The sequence below is a fragment of the Orbicella faveolata genome, unplaced genomic scaffold, assembly GCF_042242905.1.
Source record: "Orbicella faveolata isolate gen_17 unplaced genomic scaffold, um_ofav_v1 contig_24, whole genome shotgun sequence".
NCBI lineage: Eukaryota > Metazoa > Cnidaria > Anthozoa > Scleractinia > Merulinidae > Orbicella > Orbicella faveolata.
In genome coordinates this window covers 16,819,065-16,837,315 of record NW_028301552.1, presented here as the reverse complement: position 1 = coordinate 16,837,315, position 18,251 = coordinate 16,819,065, and the positions used below count along the sequence as shown (strand labels likewise).

Genomic DNA, 18,251 nt, shown 5'->3' with positions numbered 1-18,251 from the left:
TTCATCTGGTATGGAGTTAAAATAAGGATCACAGTGGAGTCTTGAGAAAAAGAACATGCAATTATATCAGAAATAAGTGCACTTACATGAACTTGAATATTGCAGCCATTAACAGTTTTGATGGCAGAAAAGAAGGCTGTGCATATTGGGTGGGAATTGTAAAAACCCTCGTTATTCTTTTGATTTCCATTGTTACATTTCTTGCCTTCGTTTTTCTCTCGACATTAATGAATTTTACTCACTCATTTCCAAGTTGTAATTCAACAACAATTTTCAAATACTCTTTCTGTAATCAAAACTGATGATGGATGCAGGTCATCCGAAAACTTTTATTTTAAAATTGTTTGTATCTACTTGAAGATCATCTCTTGTTTGCTATTACGTACTTTAAAGGCTGAACTTGCACTTGGATTGGATAACCCAAATCAAATACATGTCCCATAACTTGCCGACACTTAAATTGCTCTCAACATTGTCAACGGAGGCATTATGAATAATACGACTATCAGTTGAGTAAGGCGTGACGAAAGTTTGGTGACGAAATCTTAGCCTTAAAATAACGGTGTTGTTACGGGAAACTTATTTTGTTTCCATTGGTAACAATATCAACAGCCTTGCGTCGCCTGTCGCGTCCCCTACAATTTCGCGCGCTTTGCTGCCAATGACGTCATAGCAGACAAGTTGCCACTGGAAAAGGAGCCAGTTGCCCATGGCAACAACACGATTTTCACCTTAAAACATGGTGACCAAACTTTCGTCGCGCCTTACTCAACTGATAATCATAGTGCAATACAAGGGCCAACACACCAGTTCGACTCAGGGTACAATGTAAAATCATGTTACCGTTCTTCCCAAACTACTCACTGCAAGTTTTCCAGTTTCCTGAGTAAAATAACGTCAGTCTGTCACACTCCACTACAAGTAAGCAAAACATAACCATGCCATTAGAATTTCTGGTTAATTAGTAAATGTAACAGAATCGATGAAATGGGGTGGGACCTAAAACAGAGCCAGAAAGGGGGGGGGGGGGCAGTGGGGTTAGGTCATTACAAGAGGGGGTTTGAAATCTTGAGAAAGAGTTTCTTATTTGGATGGGATATTGCACAATATCAACAAAGAAATTTATTCTTACTTAGAAATTATTGCCTAATAGATAGAGTGCTTATTGTTGAAGATATGAAGTCTTATTTTCTAGTATTTAACGTTATCATAGCAAGTGGTTTTCTACAATCAGAAAAATTGTGAGACATGCTTACAATCAAATTTGTAGAAGTTAGGTGCATCTTTTCTGTCCAAAATGGTGCATGACTTAGGCAGCAGGATAGCACTTTTGTGAATAAAGGCAAATAACTTAGAAAACTCCTGCAAAAAGAAAATTCAACATTTGTTTGTATGAAATCACAGAAACGTTGGGTTTCTCACAGCACCATCCCTTGATGTTTACAGCCCTATTAATTAAGAAATAGAAAACATGTTAGTACCATGTTTCTGTCACGTTAGGGAAACATGAGTGGACGTCTGGAAGAATGAGAAATGCTGTGGGAATACAAGCCAACAGGCGAGTGTTTCCACAGCTTTTTTGAGCCCTCCCAAACTTCCACGAGTGTTTCTAGAACTGGACAAAAACACGGAGAACATGTATTCTATTTCTTTTAGAAAATACTACAATGAAAAAAACAAAACACCTTGTTTACTTTGATCAACAAATGTAAATTCTCTTTGCTAGCGCCATCATTACAACAACAGCTCATGCTAGTTCTGTGTTTCTATTGAGTTATAGAAACATGACTTAAAACATATCAGCACGTGTATTTTCTTTGGGCTATTTTCTAAATTAAATTAAGGTTGAAATGATTTTTGAAGACATCATGAAAGAAAACGTATTGTACATGTAAATCACTTCAGTTCAAGTGATATCTTAACATAAATGTGCTTTGAAAAACACAATAAGATACAAGGTGAACCAGACTAACTCTCAGATCTGAGGGAAGTAACCAGGGTGGGTAACCATTATCTGGTTTCTCACCCTGGTTAGCTTTTCACTTTTCATACATTTTTTTGCCAAACGGGACAAAATGTTTATGCCTCTATAAAAGAAATTAAATTTGAGTCCACATTCAATACTGAAAGTCGGAATAAAATTATTTAACACCTGATTTCTGTAATTTTACACATATAAGGCAGAAATCAAATCATTTTTATGAATGCCACTTGACATCACAATAATTCCTGAAATAGTTCATTAGCCAGGTTATTTAACTCAAATATAAAGGCAGTGCTGCTGCGGTACAGTCATAGATCAGAATGCTGATAAATAAAAAGGGAATAATGAAGAACATTAGGGTGTTCATTCATAAATGCCTTCAAATTATCCTGTGTATAACATGGCCATGGAGGTTGTAAGATCCTGAAGTCAGGAACATGTGTGAACATGATGACATCAGGATTGAATTGACAAGAAGGACCTGCTGATAGGTTGGGGATATATGGATTGATTGACTGGTATTCTAGTGAGATGACTTACTGTTTTCGAACTTTGAAGAATGATTTTCATAACTGATTCAGCGTCAAGTGTGCTCTGAAGACCAAGACAGAACTAAAAGACACAAAAATTGCAAATGGCAAACTAGATCATAAAATACATGTATGATATGATGTGATCATTACTCAGAAATGATGTCTCAACATATTGTCCATTGGTATTTAATTCCAGGCAGCTAGCAACCAGTCAGTTTTAAGGTTACCATGTTTAAGTTTCCAGCATAACAAATTGTTTGAGTAATGGGCAAATACATGTACTTCTGCTGCACAGTTGTATTGATGTTTGAAATAAAAGGGAAACAATATGTATGACTATTTGCTATATTACATGACATCACCAAATTATTCATACTTCTACTGGCAATAAAAATGTTGTTTAAATAACATATGAAACAAGAGAGACCAAGTTTCATCACATTTCTAAATACCAGAAGAGAGATGAAAACCTCCACACAGTTTATCACAAACACCAACATATGATTTGGATCAAAACTGTACTCTGTAGCTAAGATGTCATTCAAGACCAGCCTTCCAAACCACTACTGTGAAGTTGTGATAAGGATTTCTTTGATTTCACACGACAGTGATGAATTATTCTAAGTTAAATGTAGAGTGGTCATATGAAAGAGCGTAGTTCTGAAGAGAACTGTTGTTGGTGACTGACATTTTGACAACCTGAGCAGCAAGTCAACTGCAGAGCCAAGCAAAAAAAAAAAATCTTCACTTCTAAATTTAATTTTTTTCACTCGATTCTGATGATGACTTCCACTCAGGTTGTCAAAATGTCAGTCACTGCAACAGCTCTCTTCAGAACTAGTCTCACCCAAAAAATTAAAAGTACTAATAGATACAACCTTCTGATATTCCTGGGTTCAAACCATTTACCACGATAAATTATTTTTCATTTTTAGTTTTTACATTTAATTTTTAAATTAATTTTGATTATTTTGATGTACTTTTTACCGAGATGTAGTTTTGACCCTTTTGATAACAGTGCTATTAGCATTGATGGTTTATCCTCTAATATCTAGATTTAGCCAAGCCTAAAAGCAGAGCCCCTGATTACAAGCTAACCCGGCATGAGTCTGTGATCCAATCAAAAACAAGTACCTGGGCAGCGGTCAACTTCAAAAAACACATGACCTCGATAAGCTCCAAACCTGAGCATGTGATATGGCCAAGTTACACTGGTCACAGGGCTCGTACCCTTTTTCAGAAACAAATTTCCAGGACTTTTCCAGGACTTTTCCAGGACTCAGATTGATTTTTCCAGGACTCTAAAATTCACATTAACCCTTTCAATCCCAAGATCTTAATGTTAATTCTCCTTACTGTCTGCCATACATTTCATATTTTTTTACTTGAGTTTAAAAGATTTCCAGAACTTTCCAGGACCAGTAGCCCTTTTCCAGGACTTTCCAGTCCTGGAAAATGCCACAATAAAATTCCAGGACTTTCCAGGTTTTCCAGGACCCGTACGAACCCTGTGGTCAGTGGATACCTTGTTTTGATAGGGTGTCAATTGACCATAACACGGATGTCCAATATGAAAGCCAAGTTTCTGTTAAATTGCTATGTTATAAAAGAGTCTGAGAAATAGAAATCTAGGGCAGACTAATTACCCTGTATGACTGGATGTTGCTACAAAGGATCTCAAACCCATCCATCAAGAACATCTGTTTGTCCTTTGGCAAATTCTTCTTGGAAAACTTCTTTACATCTGAGATGCTTGCCAGAGGGACTGATGCCACAATTTCATAACTATGATCTACAATAGATGACATTTATTTAAATTAGAAATAACATTAAATGATAAATGATTGAGAAACATATATTTAATCAATCAGTGACACAACCTACTAAGAAGTTTTTTTGTCAAATGTGTACCAAAACAAACTATCATTTAACTGCCCTGGGCAGGATGTTATTGGATTGCCCAAACAATATTATTTAACAGCACCTCTTCAGATGTACCTGGGTTAAAAGAGGGACATGAGAGTAATGTGTCTTGTCTGAAAGCAAAACACGAATAAAAGGGCCCAATTTAAAATGTAACCACTCAATTGTGAGTCCAACTCAGTACTTCACTTATAACCAGGAACCCCACATGCAGCCTTGTGCCCAATATTGCTAACCCCTTATGCAGGTAATAGTGCTGGTCAGGAGTAGAATCTCCTCCTGCTTCTGCAATACTGCACATAACAAATTTAGGGGTGGATACATGATTGACAAATGTTGCACAAAACGTAGCACTGTGCATCCAGGCCTTTACTTTTGACTAATGGATCACTGGCACTTACTAAACTATTGACAACAGCTTTGATTCAATTCTTTATTATGTTCATTTTGAAATTGCTGGTGATCCTTGCAAACTGATTGACTCTCAGCAGTGCAATTCATTCAAGTATCGCACTATTTTTTGCTCTTGGGCACATCTTTTTTCCCAGCAAATGAGAATGGAACACTTTTTGACAAAGTGGCTACCGGATCAATAACTTAAATATGGGTTCTGACCAAACTCCTGAATTTAGGGGATTAAATTATGCAATTTCAAAGTGGATGTAATAAAGTGGATTTTGAACTTCTTGTCAGGCTATTTTGGTTGAAAACATACTTGTGATTTCAAATTTAACTTGGGCTGTATGCCCATTCAAGTTTGAAATCAGAAGTCTGATTTCAGACCAAATTGCACTCCACTCTGTTCAATTACCATTATTTATTTAATAAAAAACACACTATAATATAACAAGCCTAAAGTAAATGCTAAGTGCAGTACAACATGTCAAACTCACCAACATGTTCAATGTTAGACAAAATAATGGGTCTAGGTCTCAACGTCTGTAGTTTGACAGATTGTTCATTCATGCCAGGGAGATGACATCCTGAATGATTTTTTCTTATCATTGACTGACTATGCCGCATTCCTCTTGTCATAGTGGTTGCCTTTATTTTCTTTGTCAGGTCAGATGCACTTAACCTTTAATTAAAAGTGAGAAATGATATTACTTTAAGAGGCTGTAGATATTTTTTGCAGTATTCTATCAATATCTATTTCATTAGACTTTCATTCCTTCAAAATAACACAAATATTATAGGTGTGTATTGATGTTAATTAATATCTATTAGTAGAGTTCTACTAGTATATTTATGGGACATGCTTCAATCTGATTACCATTCACTTGTCTTAGACCTCAGAGATAAAGGTCTTTTGTATGGTACCAGTTGCGATAGTGCTTTGTTCAAGTAGATAAATCTGACATGTAGTATTTGATGTAGATTTTGCCTGCTATCTACACTCAGTAAAAACTATAAGATTATTGATTATGAGAATGGTCTGGAATAGGTTGGTAAAGCCTGGTTCTGATATGCTGCTGACCAACCTGCTGGTTGCAAGTGACAACACTCGGCAATCTGTTCCATGGGTCCCTGGCAAATCTGCGATGGATCGCTGAGGAACTCAAATTGGCATGAAATGCAAATCGAATTGTTACGCCATACATTGCGGCCGCAGATGGTCTAGATGATGTTCACATAAAATATTTTCATTGACGACAATTGCTGACAACCGCCGGCTTGCCTGCAAGGTTGAACTCAGCTCAACTTCACAGGGAAGCCGGCAGTTAATGCCTGGGACAGATTATGATTTGGCGCTAAATGTTCACATATGCCCTAGTGGTGTCCCAGGCCGTGCCGGTGGCATATGACAACCAGTCTTACCTTAGACTATTCAATCTGGAACAGGGTATCTGAAACAGGGTCTCAAATTAGAATTTCTTGGTCTTGTACAGGGTAGGAGTTTTTGCACCCAGCAGCACACATATTTTGGCTAGTACTATATGTTCCCCTCTCACTGACAGATATCTTGAGAGTTGGCCATAAAGACCACAATGGAAATTTCTTACACTTTGTGAATTACAATTAGATTTAGAATTTTAAAGTTTAAAAGCCAGATAAATGAAGGTAATCTACATTTTATTGTGACAAAAATCATTCCTCTGCAACTGGTCTGTGTTTTTTATCTGAGAGTTTTCAAAGGTCATTAACTGTAACAACAACAATAACAATACAAGTTTTCTGTGTCATACACTTAGCTATTAGGTTGTGATGTCACATGATGAAATGACACATCAGGTATTCCACATAAATTAAAATTAACAGTAAATATTACACTATATGAGTAAACATTCTAAAAAAGTTCACGTCAAAGATCATGTTCAGAGAGAAAGTTCCTTTTTGTCTGTGTGTGTGTGTGTAACGTCGGATTTAGTGAGACTAACATGGTTTTATTTGTAGCAGCAAACCAAGGTGCTACAAATAGTGACACACGACAATCGACCTCATTGCCTGATGAAGACTAGCAGTATAGCAGTCGAAACGTTGTGATCTACATCTCAAAGTGACTCCATGGTGAGACAAATGAAAGAAAATTCACCTATCCAAGTATTTTAAGTTGGCAATAAGGGAACATCAGCTAATGCACCTTTTACTTGAAGTCTGTTTCTTGTCTACTGTTTCCTCTGAACTCTTGGCTGCATGTAATTTTTGGTGACTGAGAGAGGCCTGTCTGGAACGTGTCTGATGATAATGCCCTCTTCGAGCAACATCTTCAGGTTCGGCATCAACAAACTCATCATCTAACAAATGCTGCAACATTCAACAAGTAACATTCAGATCACTACTAGCACTGTGCTTTTAAGTGGTGAACTTATTATCTTTTATGACAGCCCACTGACATGGCAAAAATTCCATATGGTATTCCGTGTAACGATACCTGTTCAAATACACTTTATAATATAGTATAATTATTATACTAGTCAATTAAAAATGATATCTGTATCATAGATTAAGCTACTTTTAGACTTCAACTTAATCACTAAGGAACTTGTACTTCAGTAATGCCTATGGGATGACATACCTGCACATGACATCCGGCAAAAATAACCCTGTACGTAGTAATATGGAGTATCCCCTGTGCTATATCATCAAAGGTGTCCACACAAGTTACATGATCCTGCTGTGATATGATCTGTTCTCCTGGTAACAGAGGGGGGTGGGTGTAGAACTTTTCATTCACAAAGCCTCTGGAGGGCTGAAAGACCACAAAAATACACATCAGACACAACAGTAAAGCATCTCAGGAATATGGGATGGATCTAGGGGGTTTGGGGGTTGGTCAAACACCCTTAATAAAAAACACCCTGAGGTATTACAACGCCCTGACTCAGCCTCAGAATGGCAGAAATCACATTTCTGAGGACCTCATTTTTAAAAATTCTCTGGGGGCAGATGCCCCCAGACACCCCTACAGGGGAAAGCCATTTGCAGTCCATATCTCGAACACCCTTCTCTAAAATCCTGTATCCGCCCCAGAGAATAATCATTAAGGTGGCTATATATGTCGTGGATTGGGCATTGTTGTACAGTACTGCTCAATTGTGAGTAGACAGTCTTGACTAGAAACTTAATTATTGATCCTCAATACTTTCAAAAACTGAGAATGATTTTCAAGGTTTGAGTTTCAAGACACCGAAAGATATTTACAAGGAACACGTAACTTACAATGGCAATGAACAATAGGCCTCAAGAATGGCCTCCTTCAGTAATTATTCTCGGTTTTCACCAGTCATGTGATCGAAACTAACAATCGTAACCGTTCAATAAATAAATTCAAGAATCTGGCGTATGATAGATGATTGCTATATAAACAACCTCGCCAAGAATCAGGTTTCTGCTGTTTTTCATTCGTCCATTATTCGCAGAAGTGTGTCACCCAAATTTAAAGAGCTTTGTATGGAGACGCCATGTTTGTGCCCTTCGGAGGGGCACAAACATGGTGGCCGTAAAATAACAAAAACATCTGTCATTGAGTTTTGCAATTGAAACGAAAATTTTTACTCTAGAGCTCCGACACACTGAAATAAATGCTTCTTCTAGTGCAAGCATCGTTTATTTAGCAAAAACTAAAGCGGTAACTCATCTTTTGGCCTACGTGACAGTCTTTTCGGGCCGCCATTTTCATGTCACACAACGCAAAAGCTTGGAGTGCTCTATTACAAAAAGAAGAACTCTTTCGAGCTAAAAGATTGTCAAATGTCACATTCCTATAGGGTCTTTTATCTGATGAAACTAAAACCGCGGAAGGAAAGATAATTTCTAATTTTGGAATATGACTACGTCATATGAAAACCAAGAATAAGTTACGAGTTATATACTCAGTACATTCATGACAGTAAATTTTGTACCTTTGTCCAAATTGTTGGTATGAAGTTCAAGGTTTTTACGATCACAGTTGTAGGAAAAGATTGAAATATATTTGATGTTTCAAAGATAAACAACTCCTAAGGTACTTTACTCATATGTTCACTACATTTAATCTTGTGAAAAAGTAATTGAGAAATAAGCTCTTTGTTTCCTTGACTTGAAACTCAAACAACTTGACTTGAAACTCAAATGACTCAGCTCTAAACATGAATGACTCAACTTGAACAACTCAACTTGAAAATAGATAGATATACTTGTAATTAACATTATTATTACAAATTATTATTAACTGCAATTACACATATGAGATCTAATAATTATATTGTAATTTATTTGTAAAATGCTGATCTCACTGATACCCACTGAATCAAAAAGTATATAGTTTTTATATAGCTTGTAAGTTACTTAAAGGGAGACTACATTGTAAAAACCTGTAAGGGTCTCTTAGGTCTTCCTCCCAAAACAATTTTATATGTAGCACTACACATTGTGTACTTTTAATTATGGGAAATAAATAAACAAACATAAACAAATCAAACAACTTGACTCAACACCTGATAGTTTTTGAGTTTCAAGGATCAAGCTGAGTCATTTGAGTTGACCGCCAACATACATTTGACCATTACCCCTAACTATATTGTAAGCATTTTCTATAGAATTTACATTGTAGCTTTACATTGCTTCAGAGATGCACGCAGTGTGCAAGCACATACATGTAACTAATCTTGTAGGGAAAAAACATAATCACCAGGACTAACAGGTTGCATGACTAATGATCATCTTCCAAGTTAAGCTATTAAATGTAGTGGGAAATCATTGGTCTATTTGAGAAACAATAAATTAGGGATTAGGGGTATTATATACGCTAGCAGATCAGCCTGATTTTCTCGAGTGTTTGCCACAGCCATGAGTACCTAGCCATGAGTGGAAATTAGAAACAGTCCGATCTGTTCACAAGTACAATACTATTAATCCCTAAATGTTTTGAGCAAACAATAAATAAAAATATGGCAACTGTTAATAATTTTTATGAGCTTCTATTAGAGAAACTAACGACTTTTGTTAAGCCACACTGTGATTAAATATTTTAGTTTTCTAACATCAAATTTCTCAACATTTTTTGCCAAAGTTCTTCATAAAATAATTTCTTTCATTTGCAAATGAGCCACAAAGACGAGCAAGTCCTAAGTGCGACTGATATAATTAAAATTTAATTGTTGAGCTATTAATGTAATCTGGGATAAATTATTGTACCACTTTCAACCAATCAGAAGTATATGGTACTAGCAGTATTGTTAGTAGGTATAAAAAGTCTGACAACATTCAAGTTTTCAAGACAATATTTCTTTTATGTGTTGTAGTTGATGATGTTCTGAGGCATTACAATCTGTCTGCTTTAAAAAGAATGAACATGATGCAAAATGTTACAGTTTTTGAATGAAAGGTGATTAAGACATCAGGAAAACATCAGACATGCACAAGTACCACTGTGGTGTGCAGTATATTTTTTATGCATATAATATTGACGAGGTGTCCCAAAAGTTACCAAGGTTAAGAAGAAAAAATATTTTTACTCTGATCAGTGATAAGACACAAACAGTTGAAAGAAAAATGATCTATCACAGACACAATAGTGGTTATCATGATAGTGATTTTGCATGCTGAAACAGGTTAATTAGAACATGTCACGCAGACAAGGTTCAAGCTTCAAACTCAGTGATTCTTGAAATTATTCTAAAAGGCAAGGCAAATAACTTCTAAACAAACGATACAATTGTAGGAGCAATTATGAAATCTGGACTAAATATTTTATCACCTTAGTACAGCATTCCTCAACTTCACGTAAATAACACTTGAATCCCATACTCCTCATTTTCATTTTACACAACTCGGAACAAAAATGAAGCAAAACTTTGATCTTCCTGCACATTGACAAAAACATAATTTGTCTGAAAAATTATGTTCAATTCCTAGTTTCCACATCATTTTAACTAAACATTGTTAAAGATCTGTAATTAACATGTTCCAAATAACCACACACAGGTTATTTCCCATGTTTTTCCAAACCTTAGCGGAAGACCAAATAAGGATATTGATTACACAAGACTAGGATGTCAAAGATTACAAAGGAAACAAGACAATCACAACAAAATCTTGTGACATCAGCTTTAAGATGTAAGCTTAAGTGCTGATAACCATGATTCAAAAAAAGGTCAACCATGTGTCGAGTTGTAGAAAAGTGAAATGTACATGTAACTTCTTTAGGTGATTGAAGCTACAGTGTATATGAATAATTTAAATTCAAAATGAAACTCTACGTTTTGAACTGCTTTTTATATCTCATAAATTATTTCATCAAGGTACTTAGTGTTTAATAGCATTACAACTATTTGTTTTCCTTACATTGGTAAATTACGTAGACACATTGCATTATAGAACAGTTGTTACTGTTACTGAGAAAAGATTCTAAATAAATGATCAATTGGTTTATCTTTGGCTACTTCAACTACCTTGTATTTAGAATAAATTTGGTTTTGCATGTTTGAGGTCAATTAGAAATTGAAACTGGATTGAAACCAAAAACCAATTTAACCATAGCATGACTTGTATATTTATAGAACACGTCACATTGTCTGAAAACTACAGGAAGTTTTACTTTTTAAGTGTCACAATTGCTAATATTATATTTTACTCCGTCATCATTAAAAGTTACAAAACCTCTAGATGTCAAAAAAATGCTTCAGTTATGAAAACTCAAGTTTATCACAAACAGCACATAATAAATTGGGGCAACTAAGGTCTTATATACCTTTTCCTCTGGATATCCATGATTATATGCATGGGATAGAAATTAGAAACTGAAACTTTTACTATTGCTGAAACACAAATATTTACTTTTTCTACATCTACAAACATGCTTCTTAACCTTTCAGATTGCCAAAGGAATCTTAAAGGAAATGTTAACTGGTTTTGTAAACCTGAAGAGAGGAACTTTTGAGAACAGGGCAACTATAACCAAACATACATGTACAACTGCTTTTTTTGTTTTTGTTTTTTTTCAATTTTGAAACAGTTCCCCAGTATGGCCATAATGTGAACTAAACCTTTGAGCACCACATGTAATTTCCTGTAGTACTGTCTCGTAACTTTTTTCGTGGCTATATACACAAAAGAGGTATTCTTTCAGTTTACACACAAAAACTGACAACAGGAACTTGGAAAGCAAAACTGGAACTTGTCAAAACCTCAAATAGAACTTGGCAACTTGCTTGAGCAAAATTCCAATTGAGATTTAATTGCAAGTTACTTGATGAGCAAACTGCCAAACATTCTTGAACAGTGTACTGTAATGTGACAAGTTGCATGGAAAAAACAAAAGGTATGACAAAAGGCAGGTTGATACCACTACATAAAATATTTGATTTACTTAATGTTATTAATTCTATTAATGGTTTGTGTCCTGGACTCAGGGTTGAGTAGTTTATTTGCTAGTAATGGTTCTTCTGTAAGACACTTAACTCTCACAGTACTGCTCTCCACCCAGGTGTATGAATGGGGTACTGGCAAATTTAATGAAGTAAACAAGAAATGGACTAGCATCCCAACTAGGGATAATTGAAATATTCCTGGTTGTTTTGTTATCATTAAACTGGAGATATGTGCCAGCTTTACTATGCCTACCTACACATGTACGTTAGGGTATCCAGACGTAAAACTATTATTACAAGTACTGCTTGTGCCAGAATGAATAGAAGACCGCATAGGCCTTTCACTGAATCATAGGGAAGTACCATCAGACAACTGGGTGAGGGTTTAACACTCTGGAGACCCTCCCATGCCCTGATATAACATTTTTTACAATGGAATCCTGATTTCTCAAACCTCTGAGGGAAATAGAAATTGGCTGACTTGCAGAAATGTCAGGAACTAGGGTGAAAGAGATTTCCTGAGACTCTATAAACTAAATGCCATTCTGAGATGGCATTACCACATTATATTGGTGGCTGATAGGAAAAAATATACTCCTGAATTGGGCTCTCACTGATTATTTGTGCTTCAACCTCAATGTGATTTCTTTAGTTTTAGTCCCCAAAGCCACAGTGCCATAGCGGCCTACTGTACCCTGTTAGAAAATAGAAGCTATCTATAGGTTGATCCCACTTTGTCAAGCAGAAACTTCTTTTTCAGACATGATAATGTACATACTATTTTAGTGACTTTGTTGTCATGTTTGAAACTGAATAAGAATTTTTATTTATTAATAATTTAAAATACCAGATGTGCACCCATTTGAATGAGGATAGAGATTTGTACTCAAATTGCAGTCAAGACATTGAAAATTTTTCTTGACTGTTACTCTAATTGAATGCTTGGTGACATTTATTTTGAGAGCTTGCTTAATGGACACTTTAGTGTATAATAGTTGGTGTCTGTATTATTTTAGGTGGAATTTACCAGCTTTGATCTGAATTGTATATTTCCTATATTAATTATCATATTTTTAATTTTTTCCTTCTTTTTTAAAACGAACTTTGTCAATAAATATATACACTTAATTACTGGTGCGGAGGAAAACAGTTAGCTCTGTTTTCCCAAGACTTTTGATGTTTTCCACAATAAAGTCATGGGAAACCTCAAGATTTGAGAGAAAACAAAACTAACTATTTCCCAAGGGAACATTGATAAAGTGGTTTGTTGTTTAGCTGGAGTTTAGTGTCCAGAAATGAGGCAAATGGAATTACCCCCAAGTCAAAGTAACCTCTGGTCAGTGAGAAAGCGGATGGCAGTTGTCGCTAGCTGGGGAACATTTACAGACACTGCTGAGAGGGAGGGGCTGGTAGTGCTGTAGCCTCACCATTATTTTGCTTGGGTTGATTTTTTAGGGCTCCAGATGACATGGAGAATGCATGATAAATGAGAGAAAAATGATCCCAATGCAGTGCACAAAATTAAAAAAAATGTTCAAGTTGTGATAAGTTAATAAAGATGGGGAATTTTAAGCTCGTTAATGAAATGTGAAGGTGAATTAATCAACATGACACGAGCGTGGGACAAAGAAAAATTCTGAGTCCCCGACAGGAATCGAATCCATGACCTCCTGAACACCAGGCGGGCGCTCTATCCACTGAGCTATGAGAACTCATGGAAAGCAAGGTCATCTAACTGAGTTCATATATGATAGGTGTCCTGCATACTGCTAGGATAAACGCTATCGAATTCATCGTGAGTAGTGATAAGTTAATAAAGATGGGGAATTTTAAGCTCGTTAATGAAATGTGAAGGTGAATTAATCAACATGACACGAGCGTGGGACAAAGAAAAATTCTGAGTCCCCGACAGGAATCGAACCCATGACCTCCTGAACACCGGGCGGGCGCTCTATCCACTGAGCTATGAGAACTCATGGAGAGCAAGGTCATTTAACTGAGTTCATATATGATAGGTGTCCTGCATACTGTTAGGATCAACGCTATCAAATTCATCGTGAGTAGTGATAAGTTAATAAAGATGGGGAATTTTAACGACCTTGCTCTCCATAAGTTCTCGTAGCTCAGTGGATAGAGCGCCCGCCCGGTGTTTGGGAGGTCATGGGTTCGATTCCTGTCGGGGACTCAGAATTTTTCTTTGTCCCACGCTCGTGTCATGTTGATTAATTCACCTTCACATTTCATTACCGAGCTTAAAATTCCCCATCTTTATTAACTTATCACTACTCACGATGAATTCGATAGCGTTGATCCTAGCAGTATGCAGGACACCTATCATATATGAACTCAGTTAAATGACCTTGCTCTCCATGAGTTCTCGTAGCTCAGTGGATAGAGCGCCCGCCCGGTGTTCGGGAAGTCATGGGTTCGATTCCTGTCGGGGACTCAGAATTTTTCTTTGTCCCACGCTCGTGTCATGTTGATTAATTCACCTTCACAATGTTCAAGTTGTTCTTATTCCAAATGCAGAACAACCTAACCCTTGTCTCTGGTTGCCCTGATGACTGCTTGGTTGCCCTTAAAATATTGTATAATTTGTTGCTTAGTTATCATGTAGGTTTTGATGAAACAAAAACTGTTATAAAAATAACTACTGTATTTATTTGCCTATAAGCCGATCCCGGCTATAAGCTGAGACCCCAAACTTGAAAGAACTGACGATGGGCTTAAGCTTGTCAAAAAAAAATTGGAAAACTCTCGGCTATAAGCCGAGACCAAAGTTTCGCAGAAAAATTTCACCTTTGAAGCGTCCCTCTCAGGAAACATATGTTGGTTGTTGAACGAATGAACACAACCAAATGAATATTCAAAAGTTTATTGTAAACAGTTAGCGAATCAGCGAGAATGTGAATATCAATTGATCCTAACTAGTCTATAAGTACAGCTGAACATAACGAATTCCACCATTCAGACTAAGTCTCAAATAAACGCTTACCGAAATTATCAGTTTACATATCGTCCTTGATCATATTCATCATGCCAAAAGTTCGCCGTACTTCTTACAACATGGCTTTTAAGCTCAAAGTTGTTGCTGAAGCTGAGGCTGTTGAAAACAACTCAGAGATCGCCCGAGATTATGGGATTAGCGAGTCGATGGTTCGTTAATGGAGAAGAGACCAGGCGAAGCTTTTCAACGGCGAGCTGAGGATGTCTGCAAAATGAACAACGTTGGGCCGCTTCACTCCAAAGTATCCAGAGCTAGACCAGCAGATGTTGGAATGGTTTTCAGACCAAAGAGAGCAAGGTGAGTACTCATCGCTTCATGTCAAATTGGATAAACATTTCGCGTAGATTCAATTGATTTTTTATTATCGAAATCGATCAAAAAGTTTTCCCTCGATCTCTTCGCATGAGCGAGTGCACGTGAGTTTGTTTGTCGACCTGTGGGAACCAACGCTTGTGATTGGCCAGATTTAGAAATCATCATAGCAAATTAACAATGCCTGTCAACGCAAAGTAAACAGAACACTTCGCTTCGATCACTTCGTTCGCTTTAACGTTTATTTATCCTGGACGGTTCTATTTTTCACAGGTATTGCTGTGAGTGGATTAATGCTGCGCCTGAAGGCAAAAGAACTGTCTACCAATCCTTCCTTTAAAGCTTCCCTTGGCTGGTACCAGAACTGGAAACGACGCCACTCAGTAAGCCTTCGAACAAAAACAACACTCACCCAGCGACTACCTGAAGACCTAGAAGAGAAAATTGTCCAGTTCCACTGGTTTATCATTGCAGCCAGATGACGAACAGATTATCGCCTGTCCCGAATTTACAACATGGATGAGACGCCAATGCGTTTTGAACTTCCTTCAAGCCAAACGCTAGAGTTCAGTGGTAGTAGAACTGTGCCTGTTAAATCTTGCGGAGCAGAGAAGCGAACCTTCACCGTAACTCTTGGCGTCGCTGCAGATGGGGCCAAACTTCCTACCAAGGTCATCTTTAAAGGCGTCCGGACTCCACGAGACCTCGTCATTCCTGATTCTCTCCGTGTTTCCTTTCACAAAAAAGGATGGATGGATGAGCCAGGTGTTCAGCAGCGGATTTGCCAGTGTTTGCCAAGGAACCCTCGTAACGAACCGTTGCTACTAGTGTGGGATTTGTTCAGAGCTCACCTAACTGATGCCGTCAAAAGCGATCTCCAACGGCGCAACATCGATGCAGCAGTCATCCCTGGAGGTCTAACCCCCGTTTTGCACCCCTTGGATAAATGCCTGAATAAGCCATTTAAAGATCACGTCCGGAAAAAGTACTTGGCGTGGATGATCACTGGGCCATTTGAGTTCACCCCGGCAGGAAAGAAGAAGGCACCAACTAGAAACCTTGTCCTTCGATGGATTAAAGAAGCATGGCAAGAGATTCCAGAGGAGATGGTAAAGAAGTCTTTTAAGAGCTGTGGAATTTCCAATGCCATGGATGGAACGGAAGACGACGCAATCTACTCCGAGGACTCACAGGAACTCCATGATGATGAAGAAATGGAGGATGAGTTTGAGACGGACAACGAAGACGAGACTGATGGCGAGTAAACTTTTAGTTGAAAGCTAATAACTATCACACACAAACGGTTCCTTTAGGAGCCACCAATTATATAAAAGTTCAATGACCAACATTTTACGACTTGTTTTTGTTGTGTTTTACTATAATTTCTTGAAACTGACTTGGCTATAAGCCAAATCAGAAATGTCTATGATGATTTTCACTTTGTTGATGACGCTTCGAAGAAAAAATTATTCAAAACTCTCGGCTATAAGCCGAACCCCCTTTTTTGGAAAAAAATTCCCAAAACTGAGTAAAATTTTTTGCAAAAATCGCTCGGCTTATAGGCGAATAAATATGGTATTATAACATATTTTGATATAAATGACGCAAAGTGGCCCGAAATGGCTTCCTTGAAGGATATTCGCACTTTCACGTAAACAAATTAATCTTGAGCAAAAGTACTTCCTTGAAACAGAAAGTATAACACTTGCATATTCACATAAGAGAAATACAGTAACAACAGCAAAAAGCCTGTGGTTTCAATCAAAAGCCTGAAGGTTACATCAAAGACTGGCCATCAAACATTCAGCGAGGAATGGCAAACAAAATAAAGTCCACTGTCTTTTGAAAGATACGCTATTTGAGTACTCTGAATAATAGCCTAGTTGACAGCCCTATAATTAAGCATCGGTGATTTTTGCTGAAGCTGGCCAGCTACTCTCCGACAGCCCTGATTAATTAACAAAATTTGCTTACCTCATGTAAACGTATATTTGACAACTTATGAAGTAGTTTCCCACAATGCCTCCGAAAAGAATGATTACCTGTGCACCATAATATTCTGGGGAGGCCTGGGTTTGAAAACATGGCGGTTTGCGACGTCTGTTAAGGAATGAAAATGCCAGATTTAAATCTTTTATATACCTTTATTTTGTTATGCGATTGGACTTCACAGTAATGGTAAGTACTTCAATTTCTCCTGGGTTGTCCTGAAACAACTGCCAATGCTTGTTTGTCTTGGCCAAATTTTTTAGTCCTATTACTTTAAAATGATCTCTGTAGTCTCTGAATTAGATTTACTGTAGCCATTGCCACCTGACCATAAAATCAACCAATAAGGGGGTATCTGGTCATCTCGCCACCAGGGAATTTTGCCACCAACAAACTCGCCACCAAGAAACCACCTCGCCACCAAACACCAAGAGGAAAATATACTAGACTAAAGTAGTCAAGGTGTTTTACAGCTGTAGCTGTTCGAGTGACTACAATGTCAATCGACACGTAAGTTTGTTAGCTTGTCTGTTTGCAACTTTTGATGTCAATGTGTTGTCGGTGACATGATACAATATGTGTTCCGTTGTCTAATGAGAAACAATAGCTTTCTAGAATTCAACTACATATTTCTTTGAGAACTGACTGTGTTGTTATTGCTCAGTTGCTTTGCTGCTGCATTTGCATTTAAGCTTACCTAAGTGTTTTATAAA

The 18,251-nt window shown here is 37.2% G+C and overlaps 1 protein-coding gene across 4 annotated transcripts in view; it reads right to left on the bottom strand.

The window, feature by feature from the left end:
* The window catches only part of LOC110062803 (uncharacterized), a 60,515-nt gene that overhangs the window by 40,252 nt on the left and 2,012 nt on the right, over positions 1-18,251 (bottom strand). Inside the window, exons 1-8 of one of the 4 annotated variants that reach the window (XM_089292814.1) lie at positions 10,619-10,886; positions 7,457-7,630; positions 7,022-7,185; positions 5,334-5,518; positions 4,164-4,309; positions 2,525-2,596; positions 1,257-1,362; positions 865-915 (exon numbers count right to left, since the gene is read on the bottom strand). In XM_089292814.1, coding sequence (XP_089148940.1) covers positions 865-915; positions 1,257-1,362; positions 2,525-2,596; positions 4,164-4,309; positions 5,334-5,518; positions 7,022-7,185; positions 7,457-7,630; positions 10,619-10,744 — 1,024 coding nt within the window. In that variant the 5' untranslated portion in view covers positions 10,745-10,886. Of the gene's footprint in view, positions 1-864; positions 916-1,256; positions 1,363-2,524; positions 2,597-4,163; positions 4,310-5,333; positions 5,519-7,021; positions 7,186-7,456; positions 7,631-10,618; positions 10,887-18,251 lie in introns of those variants that run through there. The other 3 variants (XM_089292813.1, XM_089292812.1, XM_089292815.1) reach the window with 3 other exon arrangements.